Raw genomic sequence first — 17,023 nt, forward strand, 5'->3', positions numbered from 1 at the left:
TGTAGCGATTTCTGAAATTTTGAGACAAATTATTTCAACCAGGTGAAGACATACTGTGATCACCTGAGCATTTGCCTCAGGAAATGTATTTTGTGCATGCTTTACCTGTGGCTTCTAAAGTGTGTGTGAAGCTAAGACATTTGCATGCGAACAGATGGCAACAGACATGCAAAGATTACAAAACCCTTAACTGTAACCATGTAAAGGGCTTGCATGAACAACCACATAACCGGGTTATTTGTGGAGAAATCTACCTCTGTGAACCAGGTTTCTCAAAGACCAATACCAGAGTTACTTTAAACAGAATTAGGGTTTACGTGGCATTTTAGAGACCAGGTTTCTGTGAATAACTGGAATTGTAAGACATAAATAAATGCAGTGTATGTCTGGTCCCGGTGCATCAATCAAATACCACATAGATGATTTGTGGTCTCTAGAGGGTGCTATTGAGCCAAATTCAAATGTTGCCCAGAAAAAAAAAGAAAAATCTATTCCTGATCAGTATTTCTGTATCAATCAAATACTACATATGTTCTGCATTCTAGCTTAACTACTGCTTGGTGTGCATTTTTCACATTGCATATCGCATCATGCTTCAATGTGTGTGTTCATTTAGAGGGAACTCTGTACGAACGAACGCATTATGTGTGCACTGAAGTGAACATCAGCTCTGAAGAATGTATCTGTATTAAATCATCTTGGCTGCTGCCGGGAATGAGTACAGCTCACAACAATTAGTCAGTAGTAATCACACACACAGCGCTATCTTCTTGGAGCTCCTGATATCGTTTTTAAGGTGAAATGCAGTAAAGTATATATATTACATTATACAGATAAATTTTTAACTGCATTTAAATAATGTATACTGTTAATAATTAAACGTTTGGACTTGGTGGACAGCGGTAGCAATGAACTGGCCTTGCACTGTATGCTTGCTGGGACTGGCACCACCTTGGATGGATAGATGGATGGAATAATTAAACATGTACTACGAAGATATTTCAGTGTTCCTTAAAAGGTTTGAAGAATCTGTGTTTAAAGCTTACAGATGGCTTGACATTTATTACAGAACTGATTGTGTGGCAATTGGTTACTTGGATAAAGAAAAGGAAGGTCAGGAATTGGGGGTTAGTATGTTTGATAAAGACAGTACTGCTGCAATAAATTGTTTTTTCAAGGGTCGCACATGGCCCAACAAGTATCTTGTGGGAGGCAGGAACAATCTCTGGACAGGGTGCCAGCTCATTGCTACCAGTGCGCCACCGTGCCCCCACGTTTTATACATGCTTTAATCCCTATCATCATGAAAATGATATCAAGTATACATCTTAGTACTGTACTTAAATTGTTCACAGAGCTGTAATATCATGAATGAAGTGTTTTCTGTGTTCTGAAGAATGTAGTGATTCACACACATAGAGCACATAAAGGACACATATAATATGAAGCATTTAACGTGCTACTTTAGATAGGATGGGATTTGAGATACTACTGAATTAAAAGCTTTTAAAACAAAGTTTATGACGTTCTACTTTAATGACAAAATAAACTATGTGATTAAAGTGGAAATTTCAACCTTTTTTCCACTCTGTACCCTAATACGTTTCCATATAACACTCAGACAGTGGGCTACAACTCGCCTTTTCACAGTAACTTTATATCTGACCACTTCTTTTTTTATTTCAGGCACTGTGCAACTTTTTGAACTTGAACTTTTGAGTTTCTCCACCACTCGATCAACTTTCTTTTGTTGTTTATACCACTGCTTAAACCAACAAATAATAAATTTATCCTTGCCTTCACTTGGTATTCTCTGAAATTCTTCATTTTTTCCTCCGTGCTTTTGCCATTTTTTTTTCACAGAATGCTTAACTTAAGAGGCTATTTATATTGATTTGCGTATTCAAAGAGGCATGATTCTGGGAGGAGTTGGGATGGGGCGGCAGGCGCATGCACATGCGTTACATTTCATGCTGACCGGGAAGAACCTGGAAGTTGGCATACACACAGCTTTATGCATGTGGATTTTTTTGTGTGTACACACATTTCTGTTTTTGTCTGTACTCCATGTTTTAGTGTGAATTCTATGGACAGCATTATATATGAGGCCCCAGGTGTTTTTTTTTTAACCTGTGGTTATTGACATCTTGAGTATAAATGAATGGACTACAGGTGATTTATGAATATCTGAATAGACCCAGAAACCTTATTTTTCAGATTTATTTTTATATTCTTTTATTTTCTGACATAAATTGAAATTTATTTAGCAAGTTATGTTTTCAGTATATAAAATACATTATGTATGTTTTTTTGCATATTATCTCAATTTTAAATTGTATGCTATTTGCAGCCATGTTCTTTATAGATATAATTTTGTACTTGTCAGTACAGTATTAACTTTTTACATTCACTTTACAACATTAAATACTATGCTTTTATGCCCGCATATGAAAGGAAAACATGTTATGTTGGTTGGTGGTTCTAAATTGGCGTAGTGTGGGTGTGCGCATCAGTGTGCCCTGAAATGTGCTGGTTTCCTGCCTTGTGCCCAGTGCTGCTAGGGGTTGAATCCTCTGTCTACTACCTTAATTTGAGAATTGATGTACTGAAAATGAATGACATAGATACATTTTACTGCATTAATGCTTTCTAAAGAAAAATGTTAAAATAATTGTTTATATATTTGAGATTGCACATTTTAATTCTATTAGGTTGCTTTTTGCTGTGCATTCTCATATACAATTTTAGGCAGAGATTCTTAGCTTTCACCATATTGTGACTTAAAAAATGTTAAGAACCATTGCACTAGATAGTATATAAGAGGCACTTTTTGAAACCGTTGTTGATGTGAAAAATTTAAAAACCTGAAAAAGCCCAGACAGTGCAACATTGTAATTAAGGAGGTGAAGTGCAGTGTCTACAGTTTTAGACTCTTACTGTTCAGTGTTATGCCTGCTTACTGAAAGATGCTATAATAAAAGAAACAGCATAATTTGTTCACACCAGTGTTCATCAGAAAACTATAAATTATACAGTCCACTCCATCAGTTATTCAGTCAGTATATGAAAAATTGTAAAATCCGTGAAGAATTAATACATTAAAGGGACCACACATGCAATGAGTGATATTGCTTAAACAATTGGGTAAGCCTCTTGCTTTTATTGTCAAACAGACTTTTACAACAAAATAAAGTTTTCCTTTAGTAACATAATAAGGCAGATTCCAAAAATATTGCCACCCCAAATGTGAGTATTTGGTAGTGCCTCCCATGACGAGAATGATAGCACTCATCCTCTTTCTGCAGTGTTTAACAAGGCTGGCGAACACTTGTGGACCACTTTTCTATGCAGAACATTTCCTACTTATGGAGATTCTTGGGTTTTCTCTTGTGAACTCATCTCTTCAATTGAGACCATGGATTTTCATTTGGTTTCAGATCTGGAGACTGAGAGGACCATTTCTAAAACATTGATTCTGTGTTTCTGCAACCAGTTCTTTGTTGATTTTGATGTGTGCTTCGGATAATTGTCTTGTTGGAAGACCCAACCATGGCCCAGTTTCAGATGTCTTGCAGAAGCAGCCAGATTTTTTGCTAAATGTTCTGGTATTTAATGGAATTCAGTCCATTAACAATAGCCTCTGGACCACTGAAAGCAAAACAGCACCAAAGCATCAAAGAGCCAGCACCCTATTTTATGGTGGGTATGAGGTGCCCTGCTTTGTATACAGTTTCCTTTTTTCACTAAACATGGTGAAGGTTTACGTGGCCAAAAAGTTACATTTTTGTCTTGTGTGACCACAACATACGATTCCAGTTGTATCTCCAATGTTGCTTGGCAAAGTTGAGACAGTGGGATTTGTGTCTTGTACTCAGAAAAGGCTTCTTTCATGCCACTCATTCATAAAGCTTGTGGTCATGGAAGTGTTATCTCACAGTTGAATTTAAAGCAGTGAATCCCTAAGACTCAACTAAACTTTGCAGTTGTAAAACTGTGATCTTTGGGCTCCTCTTTGCCTCTCTTAGCATCTTCCTCACTGTGCGTGGGGGCAATATGCAGATGTGCCAAATTTTCAACACTTCCATGCTTTTCGAAGTTCTTTATTATGGGCCTAATATTTTTTGTAGCCATTCCTCACTGTATGCGGTGCAACAACTATTTTTCTCATTTGAGTTGAGAGTGCTTTGGTTTTACCCATGTTGATGGATGACAAAAGGATTTTATTTATGTGTTACCTCATATTTATACCCCAGTGAAAGTGAAAATGGTTCTTAGTCACCAAAGGTTCCCAGACTCTAAAGGCAACATCAAGAAACATTTTTTCCCCAAAGATGCAAATTTATTTGCTCTTAATTATAGTACAGTAATCCCTCCTCCATCGCGGGGGTTGCGTTCCAGAGCCACCCGCGAAATAAGAAAATCCGCGAAGTAGAAACCATATGTTTATATGGTTATTTTTATATTGTCATGCTTGGGTCACAGATTTGCACAGAAACACAGGAGGTTGTAGAGAGACAGGAACGTTATTCAAACACTGCAAAGAAACATTTGTCTCTTTTTCAAAAGTTTAAACTGTGCTCCATGACAAGACAGAGATGACAGTTCCGTCTCACAATTAAAAGAATGCAAACATATCTTCCTCTTCAAAGGAGTGCGAGTCAGGAGCAGAGACTGTCATAAAGACTTAGGAAAGCAAACAGATCAATAGGGCTGTTTGGCTTTTAAGTATGCGAAGCACCGCGGCACAAAGCTGTTGAAGGCGGCAGCTCACACCCCCTCCGTCAAGAGCACAGAAAGAGAGAGAGAGAGACAGAGAAAAACAAGCAAGCAAAAATCAATACGTGCCCTTCGAGCTTTTAAGTATGCGAAGCACCGTGCAGCATGTCGCTTCAGGAAGCAGCTGCACACAAGGTAGCAACGTGAAGATAATCTTTCAGCATTTTTAGATGAGCGTCCTTATCGTCTAGGTGTGCGAACAGCCCCCCTGCTCAATCCCCATACGTCAGGATCAGAGAAAGTCAGCGCAAGAGTGAGAGAAAAGTAAGCTGGGTAGCTTCTCAGCCATCTGCCGATAGCGTCCCTTGTATGAAATCAACTGGGCAAACCAACTGAGGAAGCATGTACCAGAAATTAAAAGACCCATTGTCCTCAGAAATCCGCGAACCAGCAAAAAATCCGCGATATATATTTAAATATGCTTACATATAAAATCCGCGATGGAGTGAAGCCGCGAAGTGCGATATAGCGAGGGATTACTGTATTCTTCGAGGGTACCAGTAATTTTGCCAAATACATTTTTGAAAAGATAAACTATTCTGAAGATATAACAACACTATTGCAGAAATTGTTTTTATTAAATAAATATTTCTCTAACTATTTGAGGAATTTTATGATAATTGTATGTATTATCTGGATTATATTTAATGATTTTATTATTTTTTGTGTGCCAATATTTCTGGAGTTGACTGCATTACCTGTAATTCCTTTTATGTGCCCAGGTAAATACTTTTGCAGTGGGAGATCTTGTGCGGGTTCTAGATGACATGGACAATGTAAAGAGATTACAAGTTGGACATGGCGAATGGACGGACAGTATGGCACCTGTGAGTAAAATTTCAAAGTTATGGATATCAGCTTTCTGCCAACAGATTTTATCAGTGTGAACATACCAGTAGGAAATACTATATTTTTGCTGTTAATAAAGATTATTTTAATTAGCTGGAGAACTTTTTTTTTTTTTTTATTTCTTTTATCATGTTATTAGATGACCTGTGACATGCACCTTACATGAAAAGGTATTAATTAACTTCTTAGGTTCTTTTTTACATTAAGTATAGTGAGAAATGTTTTAACCACCTATATAACTGTTACCTATAATAATCTGTTACCTGTTTTACTGTTCAAGGTGCACCAAATGTGTTTCAGCCTTGGTAACTCTATGGTAGGCTGCTCATTGTCTGGGGAGGTCTTTACTTTCAAACCTTTATTTCAACCCAGTTTACCACTAATAGGGGGTTTTACAACAAAGGCATCCCCTTGTGTGCTTAAGGGACTGCAGTTAGACAAGGAATTCACAATTTAACTTCTTGGCCCACTACTAGCACATAGACAAATAGACTGGCTTTAAGCTTTCACTCACAAACATTTTTTTGCATCAAAATTAATAATATGAAGTACATAAAAATGCATAAAATCACACAACCTGGGTAGGTGAAATCTTGAAGCAGTCCCATTAGCAACAGTAAGGCACTGGGGAACATTCCCAAGTGGGTACTTTTCTTAGTTATTAATTATATCTTCTCCATCAAAAATGAAGAAGAGATTTCTTTGTAAGGAAGTGACAAGACACTCTTAAAGTGTCAGTTACTTTAATAGAAGGCAGCTTCTTGCCCAATGAGCACGTAAACCAGACATCTTGCCTCAATTATTGACAGGCTCTTATAATCTACTAGCAGGGCATGCTTGACACTTTACAATTTCTCAAACCATATTCAAAATATTAAAAAAATAATCAAATTTTGCAAAGCAACATCATCACTCAAAGTTAAAAGCAACAAACAAATCCCAAACCCAGCTCATGGTAGTTCCTTGAGACTCAAACCTCATAAATAACCTAAACTATGCAAACACTCTTGAAATGCAGCTTTACATTCTAAGTATCCCATCATATATTGCAGTACAGTTCAGCTTGACCAGGCTCAGGTTAAAGGCCTGTCACCTTACATCTGTCAGCTAAAAAGTATTCCACACATGAGATCCATCCACGTGTATGGATGTCATTGTTGGTTTTCTCTAGTTGCACTGGTTTTCTCCCACATGCAGAAAATGGATGGATGAATGACAGTCATTGAACAAGTGAATATGGCATAAATAAATAAAAGTTAGTAGTTGAGGTAATAGTCAAAAATATAGGTATTAAGGTCAAAATGTGCAATAATTAAATAAATGTAAAATTTTTAGGCCAGCCATATACAGAGGTATGTAGCAAGGTAAAGACATTCAAGTAAGACATATGACAATTAATAATCGTGCAAGCCTATAGACAGATATAGCCAGAAAAAAGTCTTACACTGATGGATTGACACCAAAGAAGAGATGGACCACTTGCTTTTCACAGAGTCTCTTGGAATCATTAAGATACTTCAAGACAGAAATATTTGGATACAGATGGTGCAGAACAGATTTAAAAGGTTTGTTACTCTTGGGAAAGAGATTTACTTTCAATATGCACACTGGTAATATCACATGATTGTGTGATAATTAGTTGCAGGGAACAAGGTATAGCTATTTACAGGTTGCACATGCAAGAAGGGATGAGAGGCAGAGGTAATAACTGATCCTAACTAAAACATGAAATCCGAGGAATTTAGTGACTGTGGAAAAGGTGAAGGTCGTGAGCATGAAAGATTATACATACCAGCAATTAGACAAATGCATTGGCTTCTTGTTGCTGACAGATATTTGCAGTTGGCATACATTTGAATGGCCGAAATTTAGCTTAAGGCAAGTGGCACATGGATAGTATAGCCAGCAGCAAACAACAAATGGAAAGTGTGTTCAGAGGCTTATTGACAGGTAGGCCTTAGGGCAGGAGTCCTCAATCACGGTCCTGGAGGACCGCAGTAGCTGCAGGTTTTCTTTCCAGCCAGTTTCCCAGTTAGACCTCAGTCCTTGCTGATAATGAAACGTGGTGTTTAACTGTATGGCTTGTTAGCACAGGACTGTAATTGAGGACCTCTGATCTACAATGTAATTAAATGTATCTTTAATGAATGAAAGTGCTAACAAGCCATATTGTTAAACACCACGTTTCATTATCAGCAAGGACTGAGGTCTAATTGGGAAAATGGCCGGAAAGAAAACCTGTAGCCACTGCAGCACTCCAGGACCGTGATTGAGGACCCCCCTGCCTTAGGGTGTCACAAGATGATCTCTGAGCCATTACTAAAACAATTGCAGTTATGTTAAAGATTCAATGTCCTAATTTTCCTGGCTGTTTAGTGCATGGCTGCTTATGCTCTGTTCTGTAGTTAAGTCAGTCTATTGGCATGACCATTCTTGTTAATAGACCATGTGGAAGTCTACTACATTGTACAAGCAATAATTCAGAATAGAATAAAAGTAAAAATAAATCATTTTTTATTTTTGAAGGGGGGTACCAGTCAATTGCAAGGTGCACTCAGCACCAGGCTAATTTAGAGATGCCACTGGTTATGGATATTGACGTTAGAGTGCTTTACGGGTTATCATGGGTTTTTTTCTGCTTAACATTGAAATTATAGCTATAACTCATATTGAGACCTTGGGGTGAGCGGCAGTTAATTCCAGGTATTGCACATACATGTAAGTTATATTTTTATGGAAGTAAATGTACACACACAAGTCATTGTGCAAATTGTCTGATACACAAATGGTGCGTATTCATGCATAGGCAGACTACACATTTTGGGCCCTTGTACTGGATTTAATTAAGACTAATGAGCAAATTTACTTTAATATTTTATATATGTAATTATATTATTCAAAGCAAAAAACACTGCAAGTTGAGCAAAAATGAGACACAAATCTACCCCTCTTCTTCGATGTAAATTTCTGTGGTTAAATATAAAGTTCTAACAAGTTCCTGGTATTTCCCCTTTTAAGATAATGCATAATATAATTTACGAAAGCCTGTTTCCAAAACCTGTTTGCTGTAATATTTAACAGTGTGTACTGACAGATACAGAACCTTAAAGGATTTCTTTGCTCCCAAAACTGAAAAACCTGCAGTCTAAGCTAAAAAATATATAGAAGGATGAATACTTCTTACCTACTCTTTGTAGCATGTGCTGTTATGTCTATAAAATTGTTTATTTTGACTTTGGAAATGTATTGTTACACCATAAAAGTTCACATTAAAAATACAGAATGGATAAATATATGTACAAATCTTTTGTCATGCAAAAAATTACGATGACATTCAAGGGGATCGAGTACTTCTGCATGCCACTGTATAATTTGTAGTTGTACTTGCTGTTTTGGTTATCGATTGAAAGGAACTTAGTCTGTTTTCATTAAGAAGAAATATTGGGCCTTAAATATAAGACTACTAGTACATTTTTAAATTATTGTAGTATTGGGAAGTTCTTGAACCGTTTCTTAGTTAAACATGTATGTAGTGTAGCCTCATTCTTGTCCGAAGCACACATGCATACATTCTCAAACCCACTTAAATCAGTTCACGCTTGTGCGGGGCTGTAGCCTGTACTGGTAGCACTGGACACAAGGTAAGGAAGTGCTGGTGTATTCCAAGCCCCACTCTCACACCCCACATTAACATATACTCAAGGGCAATTTCGATTGGCTAATCATAAATTTAAATGTATTCATTATCTAAAATTAAAATTTGATTAAAGATTATACATTACATGGCATTGTTACTTAATGAACTGAATTAATAATATGTATCTAAACTAAAATATATTTGGTTATGTTTCAGAATTTATGTGAGCATCAACTAAATAGAATCCACTAATTTAAATAACTAACTACCTGTAAATAAGTAAATGCAGGTGTAACAGAGCTTTCAAGGCTCAAAACATCACCTGTTCATTGTGCTATGGCATATCATATGTCAATTACCAAATTACCAGTTTTACAACTAAAAAACACATCTGCACATCAATATGCAGTAATATACGTGAGTCAGTTTGAAAATACATCCTGCCCAAGTAGATTCCTGCTTGCACCTGCTGCCAGAATATGCTTCTGTCCTTCCAGACCTGTATTAGAAGATTCAGAAATGAAATAAATGGCTAAAACTAATCCACAAAATAACGGAATGAATGAATGCTGGGAATTTCATGAACCCTTGGTTAAATAAGAAGGTTCCATATTTGAGTAGATGCAAATTGAACTGTTAAGACTATGTAGATGCCTGTTGCCATGTTGTAAATGTAGACACTTACGTAACTTCCATACGCAAGCAAAATGTATTTAATAATGTCATTTTTATATGAAGGCTAGGGAACTGCGCCAGCAATCAGAAGGTTGCCAGTTCAAATCCCGTAAATACCAGAAGTGCCTCTAATCCGCTGGGCCCTTGAGCAAGGCACTCACCCTGCAATTGCTCCATCCTGTGTATGACGTTAACCTGCATGAAGCCCTGCAAGCAGGTCCTCCAACTTACAGGGAAAGCTTGGGGTTTGTTGGCACGATTGGCACTCCAGCCTCTGTAAAAAACCTCACACCGTTCCAGTGTGGTACTGAGGTGTCACCCGCTGCACTCTGGTCCCAGTCCAGGTGGTTTGTTGTGCGGTGGGTGTGGCAACGTGCTGTCAATGCATGCTTCCAACTTCTATATGAAGGGCCACACCCAAGTATGTTTCTCATGTCACAGACACACTGTCAGAAGCAGTGTTTGTAATGCCTTCTTTGTTACATAGAGTAAATGTTTAAAGTTTATTTCTAAGGTGTACTGCATCTTAAAAAGAGTAAGTCAGTCTGTTCACTTATTTTTTTGGCAGGTCTTGGGGCAGATGGGTAAAGTGCTGAAGGTTTATGCAGATGGAGATTTAAGAGTGGCTTTTGGGGGACAGACTTGGACATTCAACCCAGCCTGTCTCATGGCACAGCCAGTAGAAGTGGACGCTAACCTCATGACGACAGATAACCCAGAGGAATCAGGAAGTAAGAAATATGAGGATACAAAATGGGAAGAAAGAGAAAGCTGCTGTAATGACCATGTAAAACATATATTGTCACCATTGCTCTGTCTAAATCTACTCACAGGGTCAGCTGCTGAGTCATGTGTTATGAGTCTCCCTTTTTTTATTTAGGGTCAATGTATGCTTTTCTACCTAAATTTTTTCACTTTTACTTTATTAAAGGAATGAGAAAAGCCTTTGTCTCTCACGCTTTTCCTATTCTCTTGCTTTTTCTCATGTTATTACATACTAACCTTTCTCCCAGTTGCTGCTGTTTGAACCTTTAAATGAAAGATATGCCAATCTTTACATGACCATGCTTTGCTTGTCTTCCATTCCTCTCATGTTCTTTCTTTTTTCAGCCAGGGATTCATAATTTCCTTTCATTAATCATTTGTGGCAACGCAGAGATGACCAGCGAGCCTAACATATAATTTTCCTTACGGGCCAGATTTAATGTTTTCTTTTGCTTCTGGTTTTCAGGTACAGTGGTTTCTGTTCTGGAAAAGCTGCTGTCGCAGACCACTGACCAAGACAACCCAGGGCGCCTTGTGATTGAGGCAGCACACGGAAACTGCAGTAAAATCCGAGATCTAGTTCAAAAGTATCCTGATAAGGTAAGTGCACAAGTAAAGGCTCACACCTTACTTGAAATCAGCTTTCATTGGCATCCTTCATTGGATTTTCACTGTTGGGCACTGCTGTGTTATCCTGTAGATGTTGGTGTCATTGAGTGCTTCTAAAGCTCATTCATCACTAGGTCAAGACAAGTTAATGGGGATACCAGTTAGGTAAAAAGGAAAAAGCTGCTGGAATGTCCATGTAAAACATACTTTTCCACCACATCTCTTTCTAAAGGTAGAGGGGGAACCAACGCTTAGTCCATTTATATTTTGACCTTTATTGTTTTTTTGACTGTTTGAGCTCATGTGCCTGGGGTAAAATGGCATTTCCTGCTATACTGCACATTTCATACTTTAAATTTGAAAATAACAAAAGTCTTCTTTGTCAACATGGTCCATATTCAATCCACCTTCTGCTTCTTGTAGATTGATGTAAAGAATCAGGGAAAAACAGCTCTTCAGGTCGCCGCACATCAAGGCCACATGGAGGTTGTAAAGATACTCCTGCAAAGCAATGCTAACATAGAAATTAAAGATGAGGATGGAGACACCTGTCTACATTACACAGCTTTTGGGTATGGAGAGCTTCAAATAGATGGTGTTGTCATTTGTGCAAATGTACTTTTTCATGTGTTACTTGGCAAGCAATAGTACGGAAGCAAATACCTTACTGGAATAATTGAACACTATTGTCTCATTTATGCTGATTGTCTGGTTCTGTGCTCACGCAGTTTTGCAGTATTACAAAACACATTGTATTCTAACCCATACAGTATCTGATGTGAAACAGTTTAATACTTAGTACCTCCAAGGTCAGATGCTTCTACCTAGCATCACATACTACATACACATTAAGAGAGAATGGTTTGTAACATTTGTGATTCAAAGCAGTGTAAGGAATAGTGAATAAACCTAAAATGAGTGTTCAAAAGACTGCTGAAACACATGGCTAGACCAATAATATTCTTCAAAAATGATACCTCTACTTAAGGCTGCATCTTGAGCATCTGCTAAAGAGAAGAATGAAAGTGAAATGGCAAACTTTCACACACCATCATCATCCTAGTTTTTATTTTCAAACCTGACAAACGTTGACTTGCTGTAAGTTAATTCTTTATGAAGTATATAGTTTTACTTTCGTTGTGAGGCAGTAGTATGTATGTCAATAACATATTAACCAAATGTAAATGCAATCAAAATACTCACTGTAAAGCTTAAAGTAATAAATTATAATTATGCCTCATAGCTTTAGTTCATTGTTGTTACTAAGCTTCCTGCAAATGGCTCCACTTACAGTGGCCTTTAAATAAATGTTGAAATTAGAATTAAACAATGGCTTTTATAAAACTTAAATTGTAAAAATTAATATAAGTAAAAATGAATATAAACAGAATAAATGAAGCATGTTATTATTTTGTTTTTAACTTCTGTGTTTATTTACCTTCTGCCATTCTACATTTGAATTTTAGAGTCTATTCTGGCAGAATTAGGCACAAGGCAGTTAGTGCCTCTCAGTTTGGTACCAGTCCATTGCACCAAGGTACATTCAGGTCATTTCACAGTTTCAGACTCATTCTCGCCAAATAGCTGACATGCATACCCTTGAGAGGAATGTAGAGTACTCTGAGAATATAGATGCACATACTCAGATAATTACTGGACTGGGAATGAAACTTAGTCAATATTAAACTTACATTCTGAAAGACCACAGTGGCTGTAGGTTATTCATGTTTATGTATACATACAAAAAATATACATACCATACAGCACATACTACGGAAGCCGAGAGAGGACATGTTAAAGGACAAATTTTACCGAGATCTCAATAAAACAAAAGATCTTGTTTTCTCAAAATTATGAAATAATTGTATCTAACGTTTAATGTTTAGCTTATTGAAGCCACATCCTGTTTGAAATGGCCGAAGAACAGAACTGTATTGATCAGCGCGTCACATTTTTCTTTGATCAAGGGCTGACGCAGGCTGAAATATGTTTATGCCTTAGTTTAGAAAATAATAGCGTTAGTGTCCGTCATTTAAGAAGACGGTTAGCAAGGCTTCAGCTGTATAGGCATCTCAGTCTAAGCGAGCCTAATGCCAGGAGCAAAGGTTAAGTTTCGTTTTCTTGAGATCGCGATAAAATTATTCAGTTATCTTGAGAAAACGAACTTTGTCAACAAATGATCAGCAACTTGACCCCATTTGCTCTTATGTGTTTATCGTATAATATCGGTTTTGATATGAGGGGCGTTTAATTATAAACCTATTTCCATGCTCTGTTCTTATAAAGAGTGCAAGGTAGACATAACTCATTGTCGTTAGTAGTGCTAGGTCCTCTGTCCTCCCTTCCTGTCAGTTGTAATCAACATGTCGGAGCAGGAGGTACAAAGTAGTATTGCACAGTGGATTATTATTAAACTTCTGACAAATGAAGGGGTCATTCCATCTCAGATTTATTCCAGATTTAAAAATCAGTTTGGGGATGAGTGTCTCTCTCAGCCTACAGTGTATGATTGGTACAAGTCATTCAGAGAGGGACTATCATGTCTTCGGTCCACTTAAGGAATTTTTAGGAGGGATGAAATTCAAGTAAAGAGGAGGTTATTAACGTTGTGCAAAAATGGGTCAACAAGCAGTCACAAGACCTCTTCTCGTTTGGGATTAAGAAACGTGAGTGCAGCTCATAAATTCTTGTTTATATTTGAATGCCCCTCATAAAATATTTGAAAAGAAAAGATTGAATGCCTGAGAAATATTGACCTGTTCTGGTTCACTAAACATTAAGCTCATGGATGTCAAACTCAGAGCCTGGAGGACCACAGTGGCTTAAGATTTTTGTTTTAGCCACTCTCCTAATTATTGGCCCATAGGCTGCATGCACACTCTCTTCAGGATTGTGCATCACCCAGCTGCTTCACTTTTGGCACTGATACCAAAACGGATTAGCTATGGCATTTTTCACCCAATTGCTTCAAGATGTGCCCAGACTTACGGTAAACGATGTAAGTCGCATTATTCAGGCGTTGTGCCAAATGTCAGGAGATAAAAAGGAGAAGGGCGTCAAACTATACGTTTCAAGCTACATCCACAATTAAGAAAGTAAGATCCGATCAGATGTATTAAAAACGTGAACTTGCATGGGACAAATATGTGATTATATTAGGCTTCTTTAAAAAAACAGAATTTCCATAATTAGTCATTAAACTTTATTCAGGGACATGAATATGTATGTAAGCTTAATACATAATAACATGAGTCTGCTGGACATCTTGCCTTGTAAAAAACCAAATGTCTTTGTCTTAGCCAGCAAGATTGATGAATGCCAAACTGCTGCTTCACTGTAAGGGTCTCAGTTTGTTTCCTCAGCTGGAGGATCTTCAGTGATAAACATGCTTTCATCTTGTGCAAGGTCGACAACTGCTTGATCCAGAGCCAAAGCGTAGTCGTGGTCGTCGAGGATTTTATCATCCTCGTGTTATCCTCCATTGGTCTCTTTCTCCTCTACCATACCCCCAGTCTTGAAAGTGGAACGGAGAAATTGTTCCACTCAAATGATGCAGGGACCGCTCCCTTCTTCAACAGTTGCCACCCTGTCTCAGACCCTGACTTGTGAAAATCCTGTTTTTTTAAAATGCCTGCTACAAACTCGGCTATGAGGACTAAAAGTAAACCTCATTTAGATTGGGTGTCTGCATCAGAGGGAAATGTATGAAAACTACCTTGTTTTACTTACTGGAAGCGCGACATGAAGGTACACACCAATGTTCAGCTGTAGAGCTACCTGTATGCTGAAACTTAAAATTCTTTTTCTTGGACATTCATCACAACTGCATTATGGACAACAGAAGTGATGGAGCTGGCTGAGATTTTACCAGAAGTACTAATGGAGCAGATTTCTTTTGCCTTTGCCTTGATTTTTAATTGATTTCTTGTTTTTCATGCACTAAACCCATATTGATTTTTGGGGCATATATGAATGATGACTTTATGATCAATATTTTCTGTTTATGCATTTTCAAAATAATCTTTAAAGAGAAGATTTTTTTATTCTTTCCTTCTAAAGCATTATTCTCTTTTAGCAAGCTTGTCTTTTGCTTTAAACTCAACTAACCAATAAAAAAATATAGAAAATATCAGGGCTAACTACACCCAAAAGCTTTCACAGCCCATCTGCTCCTATGTACTTCCCTATTAGAACATTAGGAAGCAAATTAACAGCCTGTTTGTTTAATTCTGTGGCTTTTGGCTAAAAAGCTGAGTAAGAACATGCATGCAATGTGAAAAAGATATTAGGCACAAGACCGAGACCCCAGACATACCCCAATCTCTCTCTCTGTCAAGATCTCAGCAGTTGCGCTATTTATAGCTGAAGTGAGTGAACCTTTTTCACAGTATAAGTCATCCATTAATTTAGAAATAATGCAAGCCAGTCTGTTGTAACTGCTCATATCTGATTACATCATATTGAAAGAATGACAGAGAACACAAAAAGGTAAAAAAAATATTTTTTTTGTGTGTTTCAGAAACCAGGCAGAAATTGCACGCTTCCTTCTCAGCAAAGGGGCCAATGTTAATGTGCTGAACAATTCTTTGTGCTCTGCTTTGCACATCGCAGTGAACAAAGGTTTTACAGAGGTGGTGAGAGTGCTGTCAGAGCACAACGCTGATGTCAACTTGCAGGTATCCTTTGCAGCTCTCTGCTTCATTTCTTCCAGAAGGCAATGCATGTTACATGCTTAGAGCTGATTTATAATAGCTACCTAAGAGCTGTAACTCTTATTTTCCAATCATTGTGAATGTCTTGTTCTGATGTCACTTTATATATTACAGCTTTCTTTGTATCCTGCTAAATCCTGAGTGGTCTTAAGATCTAGTTATTTTTGGAATGATCAGTGCTTTAGTATTCAAAACACCCTTGACTAGACCTTGTGGACTACTGTATATCTAACTGCTGCACCATCTTGTCTTCATTGAAATGAATATTTTCCTCGCTTTAACACTGTTCTGTGACTCTTTTGTTGTATCTTATTTTCAAATCCTGGAAGGCTGATAATAGAAGTACCCACCTGTTGTGTTAGCAACCTGTATCTTCCATTAGATTTATTTTCCATTTGTGGGACCAGAAAAGTAGTCCAATCAGATTGGAATGTTTTGTTGCCTATTTTATCATTTAATACTTGTTTGGTGAAAGGGAAGACTTTGAAAATTGTAATTATCAAAAGAATATTTTAGCTTCAAAGTCTTAATGTACAATCTGTAATAAACAGCTGGTATAAAAGGTACTGCTCTTGATTATCTTACAGGCAGTTAATTATGGTGAGTGGTCATCCTCTGTGGTCTGTGTCACATGTGGGGTCCCTCAGGCATCTATTCTTGGGCTAATCTTATTTTCTTTATACATGTTTTAAAAAATATGCTATTTCTTATCAATCGTATGTAGATGATACACACATTTTAATACATAATAATAGCAATTCTACAGTTGTGCTTGAAAGTTTGTGAACCCTTTAGAATTTTCTATATTTCTGCATAAATATGACGTAAAACATCATCAGATTTTCACTCAAGTCCTAAAAGTAGATAAAGAGAAACCAGTTAAACAAATGAGACAAAAATATTATACTTGGTCATTTATTTATTAAGGAAAATGATCGAATATTATCTATTTGTGAGAGACAAAAGTATGTGAACCTTTGCTTTCAGTATCTGGTGTGAC

The 17,023-nt window shown here is 37.3% G+C and overlaps 1 protein-coding gene across 3 annotated transcripts in view; it reads left to right on the forward strand.

Moving 5' to 3' along the window:
* mib2 (MIB E3 ubiquitin protein ligase 2) overlaps window positions 1-17,023 on the forward strand; it is a 201,051-nt gene that overhangs the window by 139,980 nt on the left and 44,048 nt on the right. For all 3 annotated transcript variants that reach the window (XM_051930372.1, XM_028807675.2, XM_051930373.1), the window contains 5 exons: window positions 5,499-5,603; window positions 10,506-10,668; window positions 11,169-11,302; window positions 11,735-11,883; window positions 15,831-15,987. In XM_051930372.1, coding sequence (XP_051786332.1) covers window positions 5,499-5,603; window positions 10,506-10,668; window positions 11,169-11,302; window positions 11,735-11,883; window positions 15,831-15,987 — 708 coding nt within the window. The remainder of the gene's footprint in view (window positions 1-5,498; window positions 5,604-10,505; window positions 10,669-11,168; window positions 11,303-11,734; window positions 11,884-15,830; window positions 15,988-17,023) is intronic.

Source organism: Erpetoichthys calabaricus, chromosome 8 (assembly GCF_900747795.2).
Source record: "Erpetoichthys calabaricus chromosome 8, fErpCal1.3, whole genome shotgun sequence".
Classification (NCBI taxonomy): domain Eukaryota; kingdom Metazoa; phylum Chordata; class Cladistia; order Polypteriformes; family Polypteridae; genus Erpetoichthys; species Erpetoichthys calabaricus.